At 35.0% G+C, this 20201-nt stretch overlaps 1 protein-coding gene across 1 annotated transcript in view; it reads left to right on the forward strand.

Moving 5' to 3' along the window:
• LOC150087918 (DENN domain-containing protein 1B-like) overlaps positions 1-20201 on the forward strand; it is a 209695-nt gene that overhangs the window by 104665 nt on the left and 84829 nt on the right. The window contains exons 3-4 of the mRNA XM_090369963.1: positions 9929-9978; positions 20072-20179. Coding sequence (XP_090226089.1) covers positions 9929-9978; positions 20072-20179 — 158 coding nt within the window. The remainder of the gene's footprint in view (positions 1-9928; positions 9979-20071; positions 20180-20201) is intronic.

The following is a 20201-nucleotide window of genomic DNA, read 5'->3' on the forward strand; positions in this document are numbered from 1 at the left end:
CATTCCACTTTCCATTTTGAGAAACCTTGTCCTGCTCAATCAGCTTCAACTTCTCGAAAATGTGCTACCAATTCCTTAAATGCTGATCTTCAGGTAATTCTCCAGTGCGGCAAAGACAACTTAGTTGATTTCAACCCTTCTAAAACTCAGTGTTGTCTTATATCTCGCAAAAAGGATTCTTCTGCTCCTATGCTTATCTTTAGTGACACTCCGATTTCTAGGCAAAGTGATATATCCCTTTTGGGGATTACCCTGACTTCTAATCTCTGTTGGCACAAGCACTTTACAAATGTTGCTTCCTCTGCATCTAAAAAACTTGGTTTTCTCTTTTGCTCTCGGCGTTACTTTTCTTCCAAACAGCTGCTCACTCTGCATAAATCGCAAATCCGCCCTGCCATGGAATATTGTTCCCACATCTGCCGTGGTGCCCCCAAAACCTCTCTCAGGCTTCTTGATTCCATTCAGAAGAGGGCAGTTAGGTTAATTAATGATTTATCTCTAACAGAGTCTCTCCACTTGCTTTCTCATAGATGTACTGTTTCTGCTGCATGCCTCTTCTACAGATACTTCCATGGGCACTGTTCTTCTGAATTGGCTTCTATAATTCCTGCTCTCTCTTTCAAAACAGTCCGAACCCATGCCGCCACCAGCCAACATCCATTTACTGTCCAATTTCAAACCCACAGAACCAACTTTTCATCTTCCTCATTTATTCATTCAACTGCCGTTTTCTGGAACAACCTTCCTTCATACGTATTTCCTGAAAATTACAATCTACAGAAGTTCAAGTCCAATGTCAACAAATATCTTCTTTCATCTTCTCAACCTCCAACCCAAGCATGGTACTAAGTACTATAGGTTCTAATACCTCTCGTGTTTGGGGTTCACATAAAAAAAAAAAAAAAAAAAAAAGAACGTATTGAACATTACAGCTCTGATTCATACTATCTAATATATATACGAGAGTGGTTCAATAAAGAATCGCTCTGACCTATCTGCGGAGATGCTAGCCTGTTGATTCTTGGCACAGGTTTTAGTCTTTCTCTACATAGCCACCGTGCAGATTTACACCTTTTTCCCATCGATGGGGAGGCTATGAATACTGTTTCTGTAGAAGTGGTGAGGTTGGTCTTTGAACCATGACTCTGTTTCAGAAATGAGTGTCTCGTCGTCAGCGAAGTGGATCCTCCAAAGAAATGATTTGAGGGAAGGAAACAAGAAGTCTGATGGTGCAAGATCGGGTGAGTAGGCTGGATGGGGCAGTATTTCATATCCACAAGTGGCCGCTTGTGTTGTTGCAATTTCTGAAGTGTGAACTGGGGCATTGTCTTGAAGCATTCTCACACCTTTGGACAGCATGCCATGCCTACATGTTTTGATTTTCTCCTGTAATTTTGTGAGTAAGTTGGCATAATAGGCACCTGTAATTGTTCTACCTTTCAGCAGGTAATCAGTCATTATTACGCCTTTCTCATCCCAAAACACTGTCAGCAAGACCTTTCCTGCTGACGCTCGGACCCTTGTCTTCTTGGAGGGTGGAGAACCATGATGTCACCATTCCACGGACTGCTTTTTACTTTCAGGGTCGAAATGGTGTATCCAACTTTCATCCTGAGTGATTAGACGAGAGAAAAAGTCTTCCTCATTTTTTTGGCACAGGGCTAACAACTCTTGCGATTCCTTTTGTCGATCAGCCTTCTGGAAACCAGTCAATAATCAGGGAATCCATTTTGCACTCAATTTCCGTAAATGGAGTTGGTCATGAAGGACTGTTTCAACAGAGCCCACACTAATCTTCACCTCCTGGGACAGTTTGCGCACAGATATCCTACGATCTTCCATGATTAACGACTCCACTTTTCTGATCGTGCTGTCATCAATGGCTGAATGGGGATGACCTAGAATGTGCTCAGATTCTATCGATGTTCGACCACACCTAAATTGTCTGTCTATGCCTGTGCTTCACAATGCCATAGTTGGTTTACATTGCTTCATCCTTATATACAGCAGTCATCTCCTTGTGGATTTCTTTAGATTTCCCCTTCAAGAACAGATACCGGATTACAGCTCTGTATGAAAAAAACAAATTAAGACACAGGTCTAAAATTTTACACCTTTAGTATGATGCTACACACAATATCACGACTCTGCGATATGTGGAAGTAGGTGATGGCAATTCTTTATTGAACCACCCTTGTGAATATATATGTATATATATCGAAAAATGCCCCCCCCCCCCAGTGTAATCAGTATGTTGGATTTTTTAAAACAAAAAATTGGTACAAAATTTGACCACTAGGGCACTAAGCAGTTCACTCCAATAAACAAATTAGCTTTTGCATTCATTATAAAAAGGAATGACTCAGGGATTGGAGAATTTGAGTGCTCGGTCAATGTAGTGTCATTCTTCATTGTCAAGATAAAATGCGTAAAAAGCTGTAACCCCAACTTTAAGTAACTAAGTCCAGTCAAGTTTGTTTTGAAACAATGCCTAAAGATAAATCTCTTTTAATTAAACTTTATTGCAAGAATGAGGAGTGTAACTGTTAGCCCTCAGAGTATATTAGACAGACAGATATTCTCCTTGAAGCCTTCTTGTTTGAGAAGAATGATATTTTAACTTAGCAGTTAGGTGGCCTTCTTTGAAATGCCTTTAAGACTTCCTAACTCCTAAGCATAGAAGTGGTCATCCATCATTACAATAAGTAAGTAAAACAATTGACAAGATAAAACAACAGCTCTTTCAGATTTGAAGGACCCATCTTTCAAGAGTTAGTTAAAATTTCAAAGACATCTGTGTAGAACACAGTCCCACCTTGATTGCTTATTAGAAATAATGGTGGATATTTGAATTTGATCATCAATTAAGATTGCTGAAAATATTACATTTTTTTTACTTTTCTAAATTAATCACTCCGCACATTCTGTCATTGTTGTATCCAGGTATCATTGTAAGGGGGGGGGGGTACGACAACCAAGGTTTTTGAGTTTTTTTTTAGATATATCTAGGAATGATTATATGCATGGTTGGAGGAGTGCACATGCTCTTCTCCCCAAATACACCCATGCATTCCATGGTGGTCAAAGTTTGGAGTAATTTTTTATTTTTTAGAAAAAAAACTGCATATACCGATTACAGTGCAAAAAATTGCTTTTCAATATGACCTATAGTTTTTCAGTTATTAATTTTTAACCGTCCACTGCTAGTATGGCATCTGATAAATGCTACTTTTTAAACTTTTCTATTATTTTTTTAAAATTTGTAAATGAAGTCAAATCCTCCTGTGTATCTTTACCCACCAGCTTTCTGCAGCTAGTTATACAGTATTTTCTGTTTGCATTTCAATATAATAGAAACAACAGAAACAGTTCCATATAATATTAGTCTGCAGTGATATTGTATAGAAACTGGTAGCCAATGAAAAATTAATGTAGTACACACCATTATGCGTTAACACTGAAAGAATTCTTGAAATATCGTTGCATAATACTTTGATATTTCAAAATTATAAATTCTCTTTTTCAAAACGAATGATAACAGAATGACTAAGTCATTATGACAACAAATAATTCCTGAAACATCAGTACATTAAATTTTGTGTATTCAGTGTAGTGTATTGTATTAATTTGTAGTTAAATTTATTTATTTTTTGTTATTTTATATTATTTTATTTTTTTATTTTATATTATTTTATATTATTTTATATTATTTAATTTATTTTTGTTATTTTATTTATTTTTTATTTTATATTATTTTATTTATTTTTTGTTATTTTATATTTTATTTATTTTTGGCTGGTGCAGCATAAGCTATAGTCTTCCGTGCACTATGTGGCCATTGCTAATACTAATACTAGACCATAAATTATTGTTTAATTACAGTACAACCTCAAAATAATGCACACAAATGAACAATGCTTGAATTTTTTTTTTTTTTTTTTTTTTTTTCAAATACAAATGGAAAAAGGTAACTGCACAGTAATGAGTAAACATGACTGCCTAATACATTATACATGAAGTGCAGAAATAGGAAGCTGAAGTTCTCCATCACTGACTTTCACTAGGTTTGTAATCTTGCTTGGGAGCTGCAAAAGACCTAAACCAATTTGAAATTAACTGCATGTTAATTTCAATCATTGCTTGCTCAACATAAAGGATCATTGCAACTGAATATTTGTATGTGTTATCATGGAATTGAATTCCATGATAACAATTGTTATCATAGGTGTTAGCATAAAGTTATTTGAAAAATTAAGAACAGAAAAAAAAAGAGGGTTACTGTTTATTATGTTTGGTCACTGCAGCAATCCATACAATTTGGAAAATGAAACACAGGTTTGCCTCACTGGGAATAGTGTTATACAAATGGCAGAAGAATACAAATTTCATTTAAATAATCGTTTATTAATTTATCATGATTCATGTTTGTTGCATATGCTTTCTGCAAACTGTTAATACCTGCATTTCTCTTGGAAAATTCATTGCTAGTTCTGCACAGTTCTTTGGAAATGAACTGTTGAAATAAAACCCATTTATCCTTACATACACAGCACAGATAGTTGTAAAAGGACTTTTTAATTCCCCAGATCATGCAATACTTTGTAGGGGTTCTCTTTTGCCTGTAGGGCACCTACAACTCTCATGGGTGTCCTTTCTACCAACTTCTGGAGCTTTTGACTAGAACAAATAGCAGTTAATGGGTGCTAAATCTGAGGAATAAAGAGAATGGGACAACGGTTAAAAGCTGCAATTTGCATTTGAAGTGATATTTTCTTGTAAGCTGTATATCAGTTTTGACTAAAATACCCCATCTTATCAAAAGTCAACTTCCTAGGAAGTTGTGTGACTATGAATATGCAAAATATTTTGGCCTATAAATGATAAACAGTGAGACCACAATTCAAACATGTAATGTTGAACACGTGTAAAAAGCTAACAGTTTTTCAGAGAGGAATGATAGCTGGATGTCAGATGTAGGAAATATCTGCATGCATTGTTTCTCAGGAATTAAACATTACTGATGTGCTGAAGAAATGGAACTCAAGTGGTAACAGTCTAAGAAGTGACTAGTTAGGTGTATAATACTGACTGATAAGCACTGCACCTGTTACACCTTGAAATGGGTGGTTACCTCTTATCATCAGAGCCTAGGGATTCTGAGTTTGATGCAGCCATAGGACAACCCTGTAAGTGTCTCCTTGGCACATCAAGAAAGCTGTATGCCATTGAATTTCATAGAGGAGATGCAACTCATAAGCTTTGATAACAGAAACAAGTGCACATTGTCATTGACATGCTGAAATTCACCAGATCCAAACTGTGGATAAGTCACTCTTGTGGAGAGATGAGTCATGCTACATGCTCTTCCAGCATGGTGGATATGTTTTGCTGTGGTGGACACATAGAGAACACTTTCTACCTGTGTGTGTGTGTTGTCCCGGCTGTGAAGGTGGGAGGTGGAGGTACAAGGTCCATTGGTTGTGGTGCATTGAACCATGAATGCTGTATCTTTCATTTGTGTTCTTGACTATTTTGTGTACCCTACACTATGGCAGTTTTATGGAAGTAGCCCTTGCTCCTTCCACCATAGTAGTGCACATTGTCACAAAGAAAATATTGAGAATGTGTGGTCTAAAGAGAATAACATCATTACATTGCAGTGTTCCTATTTCTCTGTGGAGCCCTTAAATGCTTTAAAGGAGAAGTGGAGCACTAATTGCCACCAGTTTTAGACCAGAAATTAATATAGCATTTTCCATGACCAGTTGGAGTCATTATGGACAAATATGGGCCAGGGTACTATTAATTTCTCTGAATAAATACATGTTATATTAATAACTAGATATGTACTGTGACTTTTGTTAGGATAATGTATTAGGATCCACTCCCCTCATCCTTGTGCATTTTGAAAGTTCTGAAAAACTATTGCAAAAAGGTCCCTGTATAAAATCTCCAAAAAAACAAAACTAAATGAGTTAGTTTGGGTGGTGGTATACATTATTTTACCCATTATAGTACATAACAAATTAAATGATTTTTTGTTATTGTAATCACATCTCATTAAAAAATGCCTATAAAAAAAATCATCTGATTAAGAATGTAACACAGCTCTTATTACATTATTTTCTGTAAGAAAATGTTTTCCATGATATGTGACTTTCCTTTAATAACCAAAGTTGCCACTTTTTCAAAGTCTCTGATGTGGAGACGATTGGGAGGTGGAAGATGGTCTTTGTTCACAGAACAAAGTCTGTTTTCCTATCCACTCCCCCATTCTTGCTCAATAAACAAACCAGTCACAGAATTAGCAATGTGTTAAGAATGCCTTAAAGGAACTACCTGCCCAAGTATTTTCACTAAGGAGCCATTGAAAAAATTTGCAGATGTAGACTTGGCATTGATTGTATATCTACCTGCAGAATTTGAGGATGATTCCAAGGGTTAAGGACTGATACCAAAAGACCTGATGGAGGTAGACCTACAGCAGCAGCTTTAAATGAGAATAGGTATCCCTCCACTGTTGGACCTTGTTATTATTGTTATTAGTCATATGGTGCAAGGAAGCCTAAGGCTTATGCTGCACCAACAAAAAAAAAAAAAAATTCCCACGTTACCCTGAGAGAGAGTCAGAAGTAGAAGGGAATCACCAAGAAGGCAAGAAAGAGAAAACTGATGATATCCAGCTCAGGACCTTGGGTTTGCCAAGCCCATACTCTCCAGATGTGAGCCCCTGATATAAATACACTCATCAGTAATGAGTGTATTTATGTTAAGTCCGAAGTTTTGCAACCAATGACCAGGAGCAGTTTGTATCATATACCATTGAGTACAAATTTTCTTTGTGGAGTGATTTGAGGTATACACTATGTAGAGGAAGTTGGAATCACAGCATGTGATAAAATTATTGTAAAGTACACCTTTAAGGGTATGTGATGACAGTATGCTAGTTTGGGCAGGCATTTATTTTGGTGGACCTGTATGTATTTTGGAGGGTGAGTGGGTGTGCTCACTGCACAGAAATATAAAAGCAACATCCTAGATCCCTATGTAAATCTTATTCAGGTATAATAGGGGACAGCTCTATATTACAGGATGATAATATTCAACCACATTGCATCAGACTGGCTACCTGTAGATGAATTGACTATTGCAATCTCTCAACTTCACACCTTTAGAGTATGCTTAGCATGCTCTTGGAATGCATATTTCTTGCCCTGTAACCAGTCCCAGTATTGCTGTATTGGAGGGAACTTAATCCCCTTTGACCAGCAAATGACATTTCATCCATGATTTCACTCTTGACAAGTATATAGTTTTTGCTGATTGTGCATGGGTAGCCATTGTCATTTTATCATTAATGAAATTGTCATTTTCTGTTTACTGACAAGTCTGTAGTATTCGTTTAAGAGGAACTAAGTTTGTAGAATGATTATGCTCTATTTTGACTGTTGTTTAAGTTTTGGAAAAATTTGAATGGAATGATGAGAGTCACACTTTACCCATAATGAAAAGAAAATTTTAAAATAAGTTTTTCAGTTTTTATTTTTACTTTTAACTTTTCATTTTCAAAAAATATGCGAGGAAGCAATTGCTGAGTTGTGCTACACATTCAGACTACAGAATAGTTTAGTGCTAAAGCCTCAGGTTATGTAGGAGTTAACTGACGTACAAGTTAGTGCAATTGCATCATTTCCATACGTAGCCAACTACTTTAGTAGTTATAAATTGGCATCATTTAAGTATATCTCATATTGTGAAAACCTTCACAAGTTGCCATGATATTGCACTACCTCGAATAAGTAATGCTTAACCATAGGAGAAGACTATTGTTGTTTATTCTCAGCGGATGCCGTCGCCCATATGGCACCCGTTTTGGAGCTTATTGGCTCCTCATCGGTGGGTGGATGGGCGGGCGGGTGCCCTGGTGTTGCAGTGATGACAGCCCGGTTGTGAAGTATAGCTCCACAATGTGGGAGATGCCTGTGGAGTGGTTTGGACTGCAGAGTGGTTTAGGGGCTGAAGCCTCAGGTTACGTAGGGAGTTAACTGACTTACAAGTTAGTGCAATTGCATCATTTCTATAAGTAGCCAACTACTTTAGTAGTTATAAATTGGCATCATTAAGTATATCTCATATTGTGAAAACCCAGTTAACAGTTAACTCCCTACGTAATCTGAAGCTTTAGCCATAAACTGTTCTGTAGTCTAGATTGCTTCACACCATGGCCATCTCTCATATTGTGGAGTTGTGCTTCACAACTGGGTTGTCATCGTTGCAACACCGGGTGCCTGCCCGCCCACTGGTGGGGGGCCAGTAAGCTCTGAAGCAGTGCCGTATGGGTGATGGTGTCCGCTGAGAATAAGTAACAATAGTCTTCTATTGTTACTTATATTGTTGCAGACGATACAAAGGTTGGCAGGGTTGTTAAGGACACTAATGACAGTACGCTGCTGCAACAGGGTCTAGAAGAGTTGAGCAGATAGGCTGAGAGGTGGCAAATGAAGTTTAACATTGAAAAATGTAAAGTACTACATATGGGAAGCAGTAACCCCAGAGTAACGTATCAACTCTGTGGTACTACACTGACAGTGGTGGAGAACAAAAAGGACCTGGGTGGTGTAGGTAGATATGAAGTTTTCTGAGCAATGCAGATGGTCTGCAAGAGTAGCTCATGGTGTCTTGTCAATGATATACAGGAATTTTTCTAGAAGGGATAAGGAGGTGATTATCCCTTTGTATAAGGCAATGGTCAGGCCACACCTTGAGTACTGTATACAGGTCTGGAGGCCTCATTTTAAGAAGGATGTAGAGCTGTTGGAGCGAGTACAGAGAAGAGCAACAAGATTAGTGAATGGATGGGATTCTTCCTCTTGCTCAGAATAATCGCCTGAGAGGGCATAAATTCAAATTGAGGAAAGACGGACGTAGGGTTGATGTGCGGAAGTTTGCCTTTAGCCAGCGGGTAGGTGGTTGGTGGAACAGACTTCCACCAAAATAAATAAGGCTGGGCTGGACAGGTATTTGGAATGAACGGAGAGATGAAATGGGGGGGGGGAGGTTTTTTTTTTTTTTTGGCTGATACTGCATAAGCTTGCTTTCTTGCATCATATGCTAATGCTATGGTGAAGCATTACTTATTCGAGGTAGTGCAATAACATGGCAACTTGTTGTGAAGGTTTTCACAATACGAGATGTACTTAATGATGCCAATTTATAACTACTAAAGTAGTTGGCTGTGTACAGAAATGATACAATTGCACTAACTTGTACATCACTACACATTCTTATGCTCTTATTACCACCAGAAGGTACTGATCCAGCTACCCTATAAATTTTGTGAGACTGTCTTCCTTCCACTAATGGAATAAACTGTGGAGAGAGTTCATTTTACTTGTATAACATGCTGATCAAACCAACTTCCTGAAGTCCACTCTCTTAGGTTTTCCACAATACTTTGTATTTGTTCCATTTCATTATTAAAATTTCAATTGTTCATTTTGCTTCCCCTCGAAAGTCCTGTTAACTCAGTCTGACCTTCCCGAGATGCTTACTTTTCAAACTGTATTAGGTTATTTTCATGTGGACATACTTATTGCCTTTTCTCATCAAACCAGTCACTCATTTTTGGACTCTTTCAAGAAACTTTTTTAAATTAAATCCTCCTGACCTAAACACAGTATTCAAAATGCAGTCTCACTATTGACTTATATAATGGAACAATAACCTCTTTCTGCATAGCTGGTGAAGGAGGTTCCTATCCTGTTATATGAGTCATTGGTCATCAGGATAGGTGAAGGAAGTGTGACTCTTATTATTACATTAGCATGGTTTGCATTATGCTCTACAAAACCTGTATACTTGAGCAAATATTTTGCACTTGCACGTATGCATATAGTTAGTACTAATACTAACTTACTTTTCATTCTAGGAAATTCTTAAGTCATTACCAGAATTTGCCTATCCATGTGAATTTAACAAGTAAGTTTAGATTTACATATAAGGACTTCATTTCAGATCAAAATTTTTATGTTCATTCTAATTTGCATTTACTTTCAAAATGTGTTATTGATTTCAAAAAGTAGATATAATTTCTTTTCCCACTTCATTAATAATTGTTAAATGTAAATTATTGTTAATTTATAGGGTGTTTCAGTAGTATGTGAAAAAACTTATGGTGTATATTTTATGATTCTGAATAATTGTCAAGCTCTGGCTGTTTAAATTTTAAAAAATGGTTATGGCTATTTGAATTTTAAAAAATGGTTAAGAAATTTTGAATGATAAAAAAAATGATGAATAAGGATATGCAAACATGTATCTAGTATGAGTAAACATTTTACTAGGCATGTCTGCTTATTTATTTTATTATTTTTTTGTGATAAAAGTAAATAAACCAAAAGTAACAAACAAAAAAAACAGAGATTAAGTGGACATGTTCCTAGTATGAATAAAATTTTTATTAGGTATGTGTTTGTGCATTCTTAATTTTTTATTATTTGATTATTTTTAAAATTTTATTTATTTATTTATTTTTTGCAATTTGGAATTATTCGTAGCCATTGTTTTAAATTCAAACAGCCATACCTTCGTAACTTTTCAGAATCAGACATGTTTGTTGCTTATTTTTCTTATTTTGAACCTAGAATACATCCTAGAACTGTGTACATACTTTTGAAACACCCTGTGCATATTATGATTAAACATCATATTGATCACATAAGCATTGCCTAATTATAAATTAGCTGAGTAATTTATCCACTTCTTTGGTCATTATTTAGTATGTATAATTTCTTTTAACTGACCAATAATATAAACTATTATTATACATCGATCCCTATTCAGTATGTAATTTTTTTAACTGTTTAACGCAGTCACTGCCACCTAAATGTGAGAGAATTCATTCATTGTGCTGTAATTTTTGCAAGGAAGCAAAATAAAAATAATTTAACGTTCTAATGTCCCCAGCATTCCAAAAAATTTTTGAAAATTAAAAGTTTGGAACATTGCTAAAAGTGAATACTTACTTTTGTGCTGAGCTATAAATGAGAGCAAATCTTAAAATTTTATAAAAAGTTTATTCATGTACATAAACTAACATCACCACAAGCAACAAAAAAAAAAAAAAAAACACTGTGTGCCAAGTCTATAAACAATAGCCAGACATTGGCACACTGATTGAACACTTTGCAGACTTGTTTTATTTCATGTGACTTTAATTTACAGACTCATTGGTTAACTGCTTAAAAATGACTGCATATATGCACAAAGACAGTGAACATATTAATAATATAAAAATTTGTACAGTCGGTGTGTTTCTATTCAGCATATAATTTTCTTGATTAACTGTTTAGCAATAGTTAATCTATTTATCAATAGTATAGAAACTTGTACAGTGGTCAGTGGCATAGCTAGAATTTTTGGACCCCTAAACACAATACCTTGCTTGTGAAAATGTTGTTTATAATGAATATTTTAAGTAATATTAAAAAAATCTAAACTTAAAAAAAAAAAAAAAAAAACTTAAGTTGGCACATAAAAATAAGTAATTTAGTAATCCATGACTTTATAATTAGATTAATTTATAAATTTGATTCTTATTTAAAAATTCATCTTCCTTTCCCTTACGTTTGCAAAATCAGAATTTAATTCTTACAGGTCCATTTTGGTCCATTTTATGTGTTCAATAGCTAGCATGGCGAAATTATTTAATCTGATTTGCTCTGCAGAAATCCTTTTGTAATCTTTTATTATTTTAAATTTATTGAATGACCTTTCAGTACTAGCCATTGTTTCCAGAAATTCAACAGAGAGCAACCATATGTTTGCTCTCTGTTATATAACAATAATATTATTTTGTATAGTTTTCTTTTTGCAATATTTATAAAAACTTTTTATTGGGTCAGATCTGTTAGTCTTCCCCCCCCCCAGGCTTCATAAGCCTTAATCTCTGCTAATTCTGTACCTTCATTAAGTTAAACTATCTACCTTTTTTTTCACTAACAAGACTAGATTTTTACCTTCTGTTATGATAGACAAATCTTTCTTTACTGCAGCCACATGTAATATACTTTACAAAACTCACGTACAGTTCCACTTGGTTTGATGCAAGAATGTAAAACAGTTAAAGAATTTCTCATTCTTTACATTCTTTCATCAAACCAAATAGAACTGAAGGTGAGTTTTGTGAAATATATGAAGTTGGGTTGCAGTAAAAGCAGATTAATATTGTTACAAAACTTGAAGCTTACCACAAAAAAAAAAAAAAAAGTTGTAATGAGCAGAAATGCAATGAGAAAAAATTGCCTTGATTATCTAAAACAACAACAGTGCAATCATTTCATACTTCCTGTGACTGTTATCTAAGAAACTGATGCAAAAAGATTATAGAATATCCTGCAAAGCAGTTCTGTTATGTTTGTATATAATTTTGTGTACACCTGCTGCTTTTTCATACAGGAAAAATAGGAAGTTCCTATTTTTTCTTAGGAATAGAGATGGTATCTGTGTTTTTTTTTTTTCCATATCAATCTTCTCTTCTTCAGTGATGTATTCTGCTTCCTTTATTTAGCAGTTCATCAAAAATTTACTTTACACTTCAGAAAAAAAACAAAAAACATTCTCCTCTATTATTATTTTTTTTTAACTTTACTCTTATCATTTTTTATTACAAATTGGAATAGGCCTCTTCTCGGGAATATTCATTATAATAATATTTAGCTTGCCGAGAAAAAATGGATAACATAGGTTTTTGGGTAAAACAAATCCTTAATAGAAACAAGTTAAAGCACAAGTTAAAATAAAGTAAACAAATCACCAAAGCTTTGGTGATTTGTTTACTTTATTTTAACTTTAACTTTATTATCCATTTTTTATCAGCAAGCTAAATATTATAATTTTTGATAACTCTAATAATAGTTTTCCAAACCAGTTCTGAGATTAACTAAATGTCAACATTTTTCCACCTTCATGGTAATTGTTTTATTTATTATCATGAAATGTTTCTGTGATTTTTTCTTTGTTTTGTTGATAAATAAATGGATTTTCAACCAGGATCAACAAAGTGTGTAGGACTGCTTACTGTTGTTGTTTGTTTGTTATTTGGTTTTTAGGAGCATTAGCAACTAAGGCCATATTGCTCCGGGATATGCGATGGTCATTCCTTGACCATCGCATATCCCTTTCAGCATTCCTCCGTATTTGGTGGTGGCGGGCTCGAACCCCTGTCTAATCAAGAAGCGTGTGCTCTGCACTGCTGCTCCTTCCCACCTGGCTACAGAGGCGCCCGACTGCTTACTAGCTTAGTCATATTGATTTATAGTTGGATTTATCAAAAATTTCCTTCTATTATATATTCTACAAGTGCCACTTTTGTGAGTTTCTGGATAGTATGTGGGCTGCTTGGAGTGAATTTTTTTCATGGATTTGGAATTTTTGTAAACATTGAAAAACTGTGTTCACAAATGTTTTAATTATTGTTTTCCTTTTTGATAGACAAACATTAGAGTGAGATTAATGTAAAATAAAATCAAGATCGATGGTTTGCGTGTGTGAGAGAGAGAGGAAAATTGTAAAAAATATAAAAAATATTCACCATTTTTTATATACTGTGATATTCTTTACATTTATATATGTATTACTTGATTCTGGGGTGCCTCCGTAGCCAGGTGGGAAGGAGCAGCAGTGCGTATCACACGCTTCTTGATTAGACCGGAGTTTGAGCCTGTCACCACCAAATACGGAGGATGCAGAAAGGTCAGGGAATGACCACTGCATATTCCTGGAGCAATATGGCTTTAGTTGCTAATGCACTTAAAAACCAAAATAACAAACAAACAAATAACAATAACAAACTTGATTCTGGATCTGAATTCCAAAAAAATTTCTCCAATTTCAGCTAAGCCCACATTGTTGCACTTTATTCTTCCATGAAAATACAGGCTGTGGAGCTTGATGTATTTGTTCAGACCCAAACCCCTGTCTTAAACTCTTGGTGATGTTTTGCATAGTATGTATAGTGAATGTATAGCAGTCTTCCTGTATATTACTTGCTGGTAGAGTACCATTATGCTTCAATTTCATAATACCATCACCATGTGTTGACTTTGGATGGCATATGCTGTCAGCAGTTACATGAATCAATGATCCAGTAACGTAATATTCAACAGTAACACCCGTCTCGAAATCAGTCATCTTGGCTCTACATGACTAGAACAACTAAGTTGTATGGCTTGTTTGTTTATCCAAAAAGTTCTGATGGACTGAAAAGAGGGGTATCTATGTACTTTTTGGAGCATAGTGTGTACTTAATGTTTGCAGATTGAGAGCTTTTCAGTACCTCTTATTTTGGCACTAATTACCATTTTTATGCTCAATACAAAATAATGATCACTTGATCACTTTAAATCTAACCTTATACTCTTGCACAAAAGCTCTATTAGCTTTTTATCATTATTGATAGGTTTATCTTTTACTTCAGATTTTGCTAAAATATTTCCGTAGAGTTAGTTGTCTTTTCATCTATAATTTAAATCTCTAATCTTTTATACCAAGTAAATTTTCTTCCAAATTAGTTCTAAAAGTTATTGCTATATCTTCCTTATACTGTATTTTACTTTCAGAATAATAGTTTTTAATTATTGTAAAGCTGCATATCCCTTGTATTTATTGCCTTGATTTCTGTGATACCTGCTATTATGATATATCAGCAGTTCTGAAAGTTTCTCTTCGTTGCCATTTAAGCTTTGAGCAGTGATGTTACTGCTCACTGTAGGCTGACAGTTTTGTTTGTTTTCTGACACACTGATTTGTATTTGGCTCTGACAAATTTAAACTTTTATATTGATCTTCTGAGTAAATTTCTACTATTAAACTTTTTTTTTTTTTACTATAATATTTTTTATATATTTTTTTTTTGGGAAGATGCTCTTGCTTTTTCTTCCTGCAGGTCTTGGGGTTCGATTTTTTATTTTGGCTTTGCAAACTCAAAATGCAAATTGTGTAAGTAGGAAAAGCACCTTTTTTTTTTGTAAAATTCATTGCATGTGCATGCACTTGAACACAATAGTATAAAAAAGCAATTTATAAAATGATTCTATGAAGTCAAGTGCATATAGACTGAGATACTTGTTGCTTCCTTTCAGGATCTTTATTCGGGATTGTTTCATGTCTGTTATTCACATATTTATGAAATTGTGTTGACCGGAAAATTTTTAAATATACTTAATTCAGACAGTCAGAAAATATTCTACTTTTTTGAAGATACCTAATTTGTAATTAAACAAAATACTATACAAAGGTAACAAACAATTAAACCAGTAAAATGTGTAGTTCAAAATATCATAACCTGCAATTATCTTTAATATATTCCAAACAGTAATAAATCTACAAGTACTGATGACAAACTGTTCTGTTCACTTTTGAGAATAAAATTCTCAAAATCTTTGCTCTTATGACCTATTGTGTTGATGTATCTAGTTTTATGATTATGACATTTTAATGTCTTATGAATAATGGAAGGTTCACCTAAAGATATTTTTTATCGACATTCATAATTATTGATTATCAGTATGGTTTAAACATTTTCCATATCCTAAACATATGTTATGTATATTAAAACTAATATTAATTTGCATATTGCAATTTTCAGTTAGGTACGTATTACACTTTAATTGCAGTTGCTGAAATATTTTCATGTATGTGCATGTATATATATACAGGGTTGTTAAAATTGAAGTATCCCTATCTAGAGGGCTCTGCAGCGAGTTCTAAGGCTCGTACCGAAGAGGAATTTGGACAACAGGTACAATAAAAAATGCACTCGCCATTTATTGGGGAAAAAAAATTAGTTACAAAGTTTGTCACTGTATGGCATGTAACTATCTTAGTTACGATTATGCAAATAACGTAAGTTATTTGCATAATCGTAAGTTATTGCCACAGTACCACTACTCAGCTCTACTGTACTGTATAAAAGCAAAGCAGTCTCTTCAAAATCATACAGTAGATGTTTGCCTGCACTACAGCAGCAATGCCAACAACGTTGCAGGAAAAGGTGCTATTAGTGAAGTTGTACTATCAGAATAGCAACAATGCAGCTGCGGCTATCAGAGAATTCCGGCGTCAGAAGTGCATAAGGCATGGACCTATGACTGTTTGTGCTGTCCACAAAATGATTGCGAGATTTGAAGTGACAGGACATCTTGGTGTTCAACCAGGTAGAGGTCGAAAACGAGTGGACTCCTCTTGTGTTGAAGATGTGGCTATGACTGTCGTGGATTTATCAAGTCAATCTTCATGTGGCAGTGCAAGTGTACCAGTTGTTTCTTGTGAAGTGGACATGCCGTATTCCACTGTAAGGCTAGTAATGCATCAGGTGTTGCGGTATTGTCCTTACAAGATGCATATGCTACAGCAGCTAAAGCATGGTGATGCAGATATTTGTTTCACCTACGCACTTCAGTTTCTGGCACGAATGACAGTGGATATCACTTGGCCATGGAACATCCTTTGGAGTGATGGAGCCCACTTCTGCTTAAATGGACAAGTGAATACGCACAACTGTCACATTTGGGCAACAGAAAACCCTCTAGTTATCCAAGAAGTCCCGTTGCATTCTCTAAAAGTGACAGTGTGGTGTGGATTTACAGCCACATTCATGATTGGGCCATATTTTTTTGAGCAGATAACACCGACTGGACCCTGCACCTTTTCCGTCACTGGACAGCAATATTATGAAATGTTGGCAAATTTCGCAATACCAGAGCTGCAACAACGTGGGTGCCTTCAGTATATCATATTCATGCAAGATGGTGTGCCACCCCACATCCACTGTTGTCCAAAGATTGCTAAGGTAACACTTCACAGACAAATGGGTCATCAGCCGTTGTTTCCAGACATCTTGGCCACCCCAATCATCGGACCTCACACCATGCAACTTCTGGTTGTGGGGTTTTTTGAAAAACCAGGTGTATCGGAAAGGATGTCAAACTCTGGCAGATCTTGAAGGACAGCATTAGACGTCATGTGCTGGCTATTCCAGTTAACATGTTATGTTCTGCTGTAGAAAATGCTGTTATTCAAATAGAAACTGTTGTTGACCAAAATGGAGGACACATTGAATAATTGTAGCGCTGTTCAAGTGATTTGTATTGCCACAGTGCCATATAGTGACAAATTTTGTAACTAATTTTTTTTCCCCAATAAATGGCGAGTGCATTCTTTATTGTACCTGTTGTCCAAATTTCTCTTCAGTACGAGCCTTAGAACTCACTCTACATAGGGATACTTTAATTTTAACAAGCCTGTATATATATACACCTAATTCTGTTTTTGCACGAACTTTTTTTACACAAATTTGGTTTAACACGAATTCAAAATAAATATTTCATTCTCTTTTTACGCGAGTCATTTTGATTTAACACGATTTCTATGAATTTTTTTTTGCCTAAATTCTAAGAAATTTTTTTTTTATTTGTGGCATATTAGTATCATTTCTATATTACACGCATCAATAGATTGGATAACAGCTAGTGTTTGCGTTTTGAAACGCGTGCTTTTGCTTACCAATGTTTACGTCTATGTATCTATGAATCATCAACGTTTTTATTAATTTTGTGCACATCTACGGTATTCGTGCATTGTATCTTCAGCAGACATGTAGTAGTAAGCTCTATTTCAAAGTGAAAGAATCTTTAGTGAAATTTGTGCACATATAAATTTATTAATTTTGCCGATAGTCAATAAATTGTAAGTTTACAAAATTTTCATACCTTTTTTTATTAATTATAACTGAGATATTTTTCGGTAGCCCTTATATAATGTCGAATAATTTGCCTATTACCAAAATGAAAAGGAAAGCGATTTCTTTGGAACTTAAAATTCAAATTTTAGATCGTCTTGCAACTGGACAAGGGGCTACGTCTGTAGGAAGGCATTTTGGTGTACATGAAGCTACCGTAAGAACTATTAAGAAAAATGAAGCTGCAATTAGGAAGTCGGTATGTTCTGGAACAAAAGTAAGTGTTAATTCATCATCATATACAAGAGATATTGTCAAGGAAAAAATGGAAAAGGCCCTGGTAATGTGGATAGAAGATCAGTCACAAAAAAGAGTACCAGTAGATGGAAATGCCATCAAGCAAACAGCACTAAGAATTTACAGACAGATTAAAGAAAAGGAGCCAAGCACTTCATCTCAGTTAAACAGAAAGTATGAATTTTCTGCGAGTACAGGTTGGATGACAGGGTTTCTTAAAAGGAATGCTCTTCATAATATAAAAATTAAAGGTGAAACTGCATCTGCAGATGAATCGGCTGCTAAAGTATTCCCGCAGGAACTTGCAAAAATTATTGAAGATGGAGGATACACTCCTGATCAAGTGTGGAATGCAGATGAAACTGGTTTCTTCTGGAAACGAATGCCGAACAGAACGTATGTAGCCAAATCGCAGAAAACTGCTGGTGGTTTTAAGGTAGCTAAGGATCGTGTGACCTTATTATTTTCCTCCAACGCTTCAGGAGATCGTATGTTGAAACCACTGCTGGTAAATCGAGCCCTAAACCCACGTTCAATGAAAGGTGTAGATATCAATAAATTGCCTGTTCACTGGATGGCAAACAAGAAGGCCTGGGTGACCACTACTATTTTTACAGAATGGTTCAACAAATGTTTCGTCCCAGAAGTCAGACGTTATATGAATTTGAAAGGTCTCGAATTTAAAGTTCTTCTGATTCTTGACAATGCACCCGGCCATCCTGTCTTGGAACACCCAAATGTACAAATTTTATTTCTGCCACCTAATACTACATCTTTGATACAACCGCTAGACCAAGGTATAATTGCGACAATTAAAACATATTACGTAAAACGAACATTCCAACACGTTTTGGACAAACTGAATGATGAAACACTAACAGTCATTGATGTGTGGAAGAAATTCTCAATTATGGATTGTATCAATCAAGTTGGATTAGCGTTAACTGAATTAAAACCAGCAACTTTAAATGCGTGTTGGAAAGCGGTTTGGCCACAATGTGTAAAAAGCAAAGATCCCATCATCCCTAATACGACCGAATTTCCCAACATCATTACAATGGCACACAAAATTGGTGGAGAAGGATTCGATGATCTATCGTTTGAAGATATTGATGAATTGTTAACCGACAAAGCCCTAAGCGAAGATGAAATATTAGAGGTTGTCCTTGGGACTCCTTATCCCACAGAACGTAGTGATAATGAAGAAAATGATTCTGTTCTAAATGCAGATTTAATAAAAGAAGGTCTGGAACTGGCTAGAAAATTAGGTAATCATTTTGTCAAACATGACCCTAATGAGGAACGCGCTGGGAAGTTTCAACGCGAACTGAAGTTGTTGACAGCCTCTTACAGAGAATTATATAACGGACTAACCAAAACACGAACACAACGATTAATAACTGAATTCGTTCGTAAAACCGGTGAAACATCAGCACCAGAGGAGATTCGTGCTGATTTTGCTGAAGAGATCACAGAAAGAATTTCATTAATAGAGGAAGAAGACGATGTCCACAACATTTCTAGTGATGGCAGTGATATTCCAGTCGTACGCAAACGTATGCGCCGTTTATTATCAGAAAGTGGAAAATGAATAAAATCTTGTTATATGTAAAACAGATTTTTTTTGTTCATGAAGAATTTTTTTTCATTTCATATGCATACAAATTTATTTTAGTACATTTTAATTACATATTATTACATGTGTATTTTGTTGAAATAAAATAATAAGCTTAAAACGAATATTTTGTGTTTTTTTTTTAATTATTTTTACTGATTTTTTTAGATCCGGAACCAATCTTCTTTTCTTCCATAAATACAATGTCTTTTTTTACACGAATTTTTTTACACGTATTTTTCAGGAACGTATCTATCGTGTAAAAACAGAATTAGGTGTATATATATATATGTATATATATATAGACATGCATACATAAATTAAAATATTTGAGCAACTGCAATATAATTATATTACACTTTAACACACAAAAAAAGTGTGTGCATGCGCATGTTTTTGAAAATATTTTTTTTTCTTTGTAGCAGTACAGTGCAGCACTTTTCTTTTGTCTTGACGAGTATCGATAGTAAGTGGACTTTTGGATATTGTAGGCACACTCCCAGTGCACCAACTTGCTTTGTGCTACTCAGGTAAGGAAAATGGTAAAGATTT

Source organism: Mastigoproctus giganteus, chromosome 3 (assembly GCF_048544385.1).
Source record: "Mastigoproctus giganteus isolate SK-2022 chromosome 3, ASM4854438v1, whole genome shotgun sequence".
NCBI lineage: Eukaryota > Metazoa > Arthropoda > Arachnida > Uropygi > Thelyphonidae > Mastigoproctus > Mastigoproctus giganteus.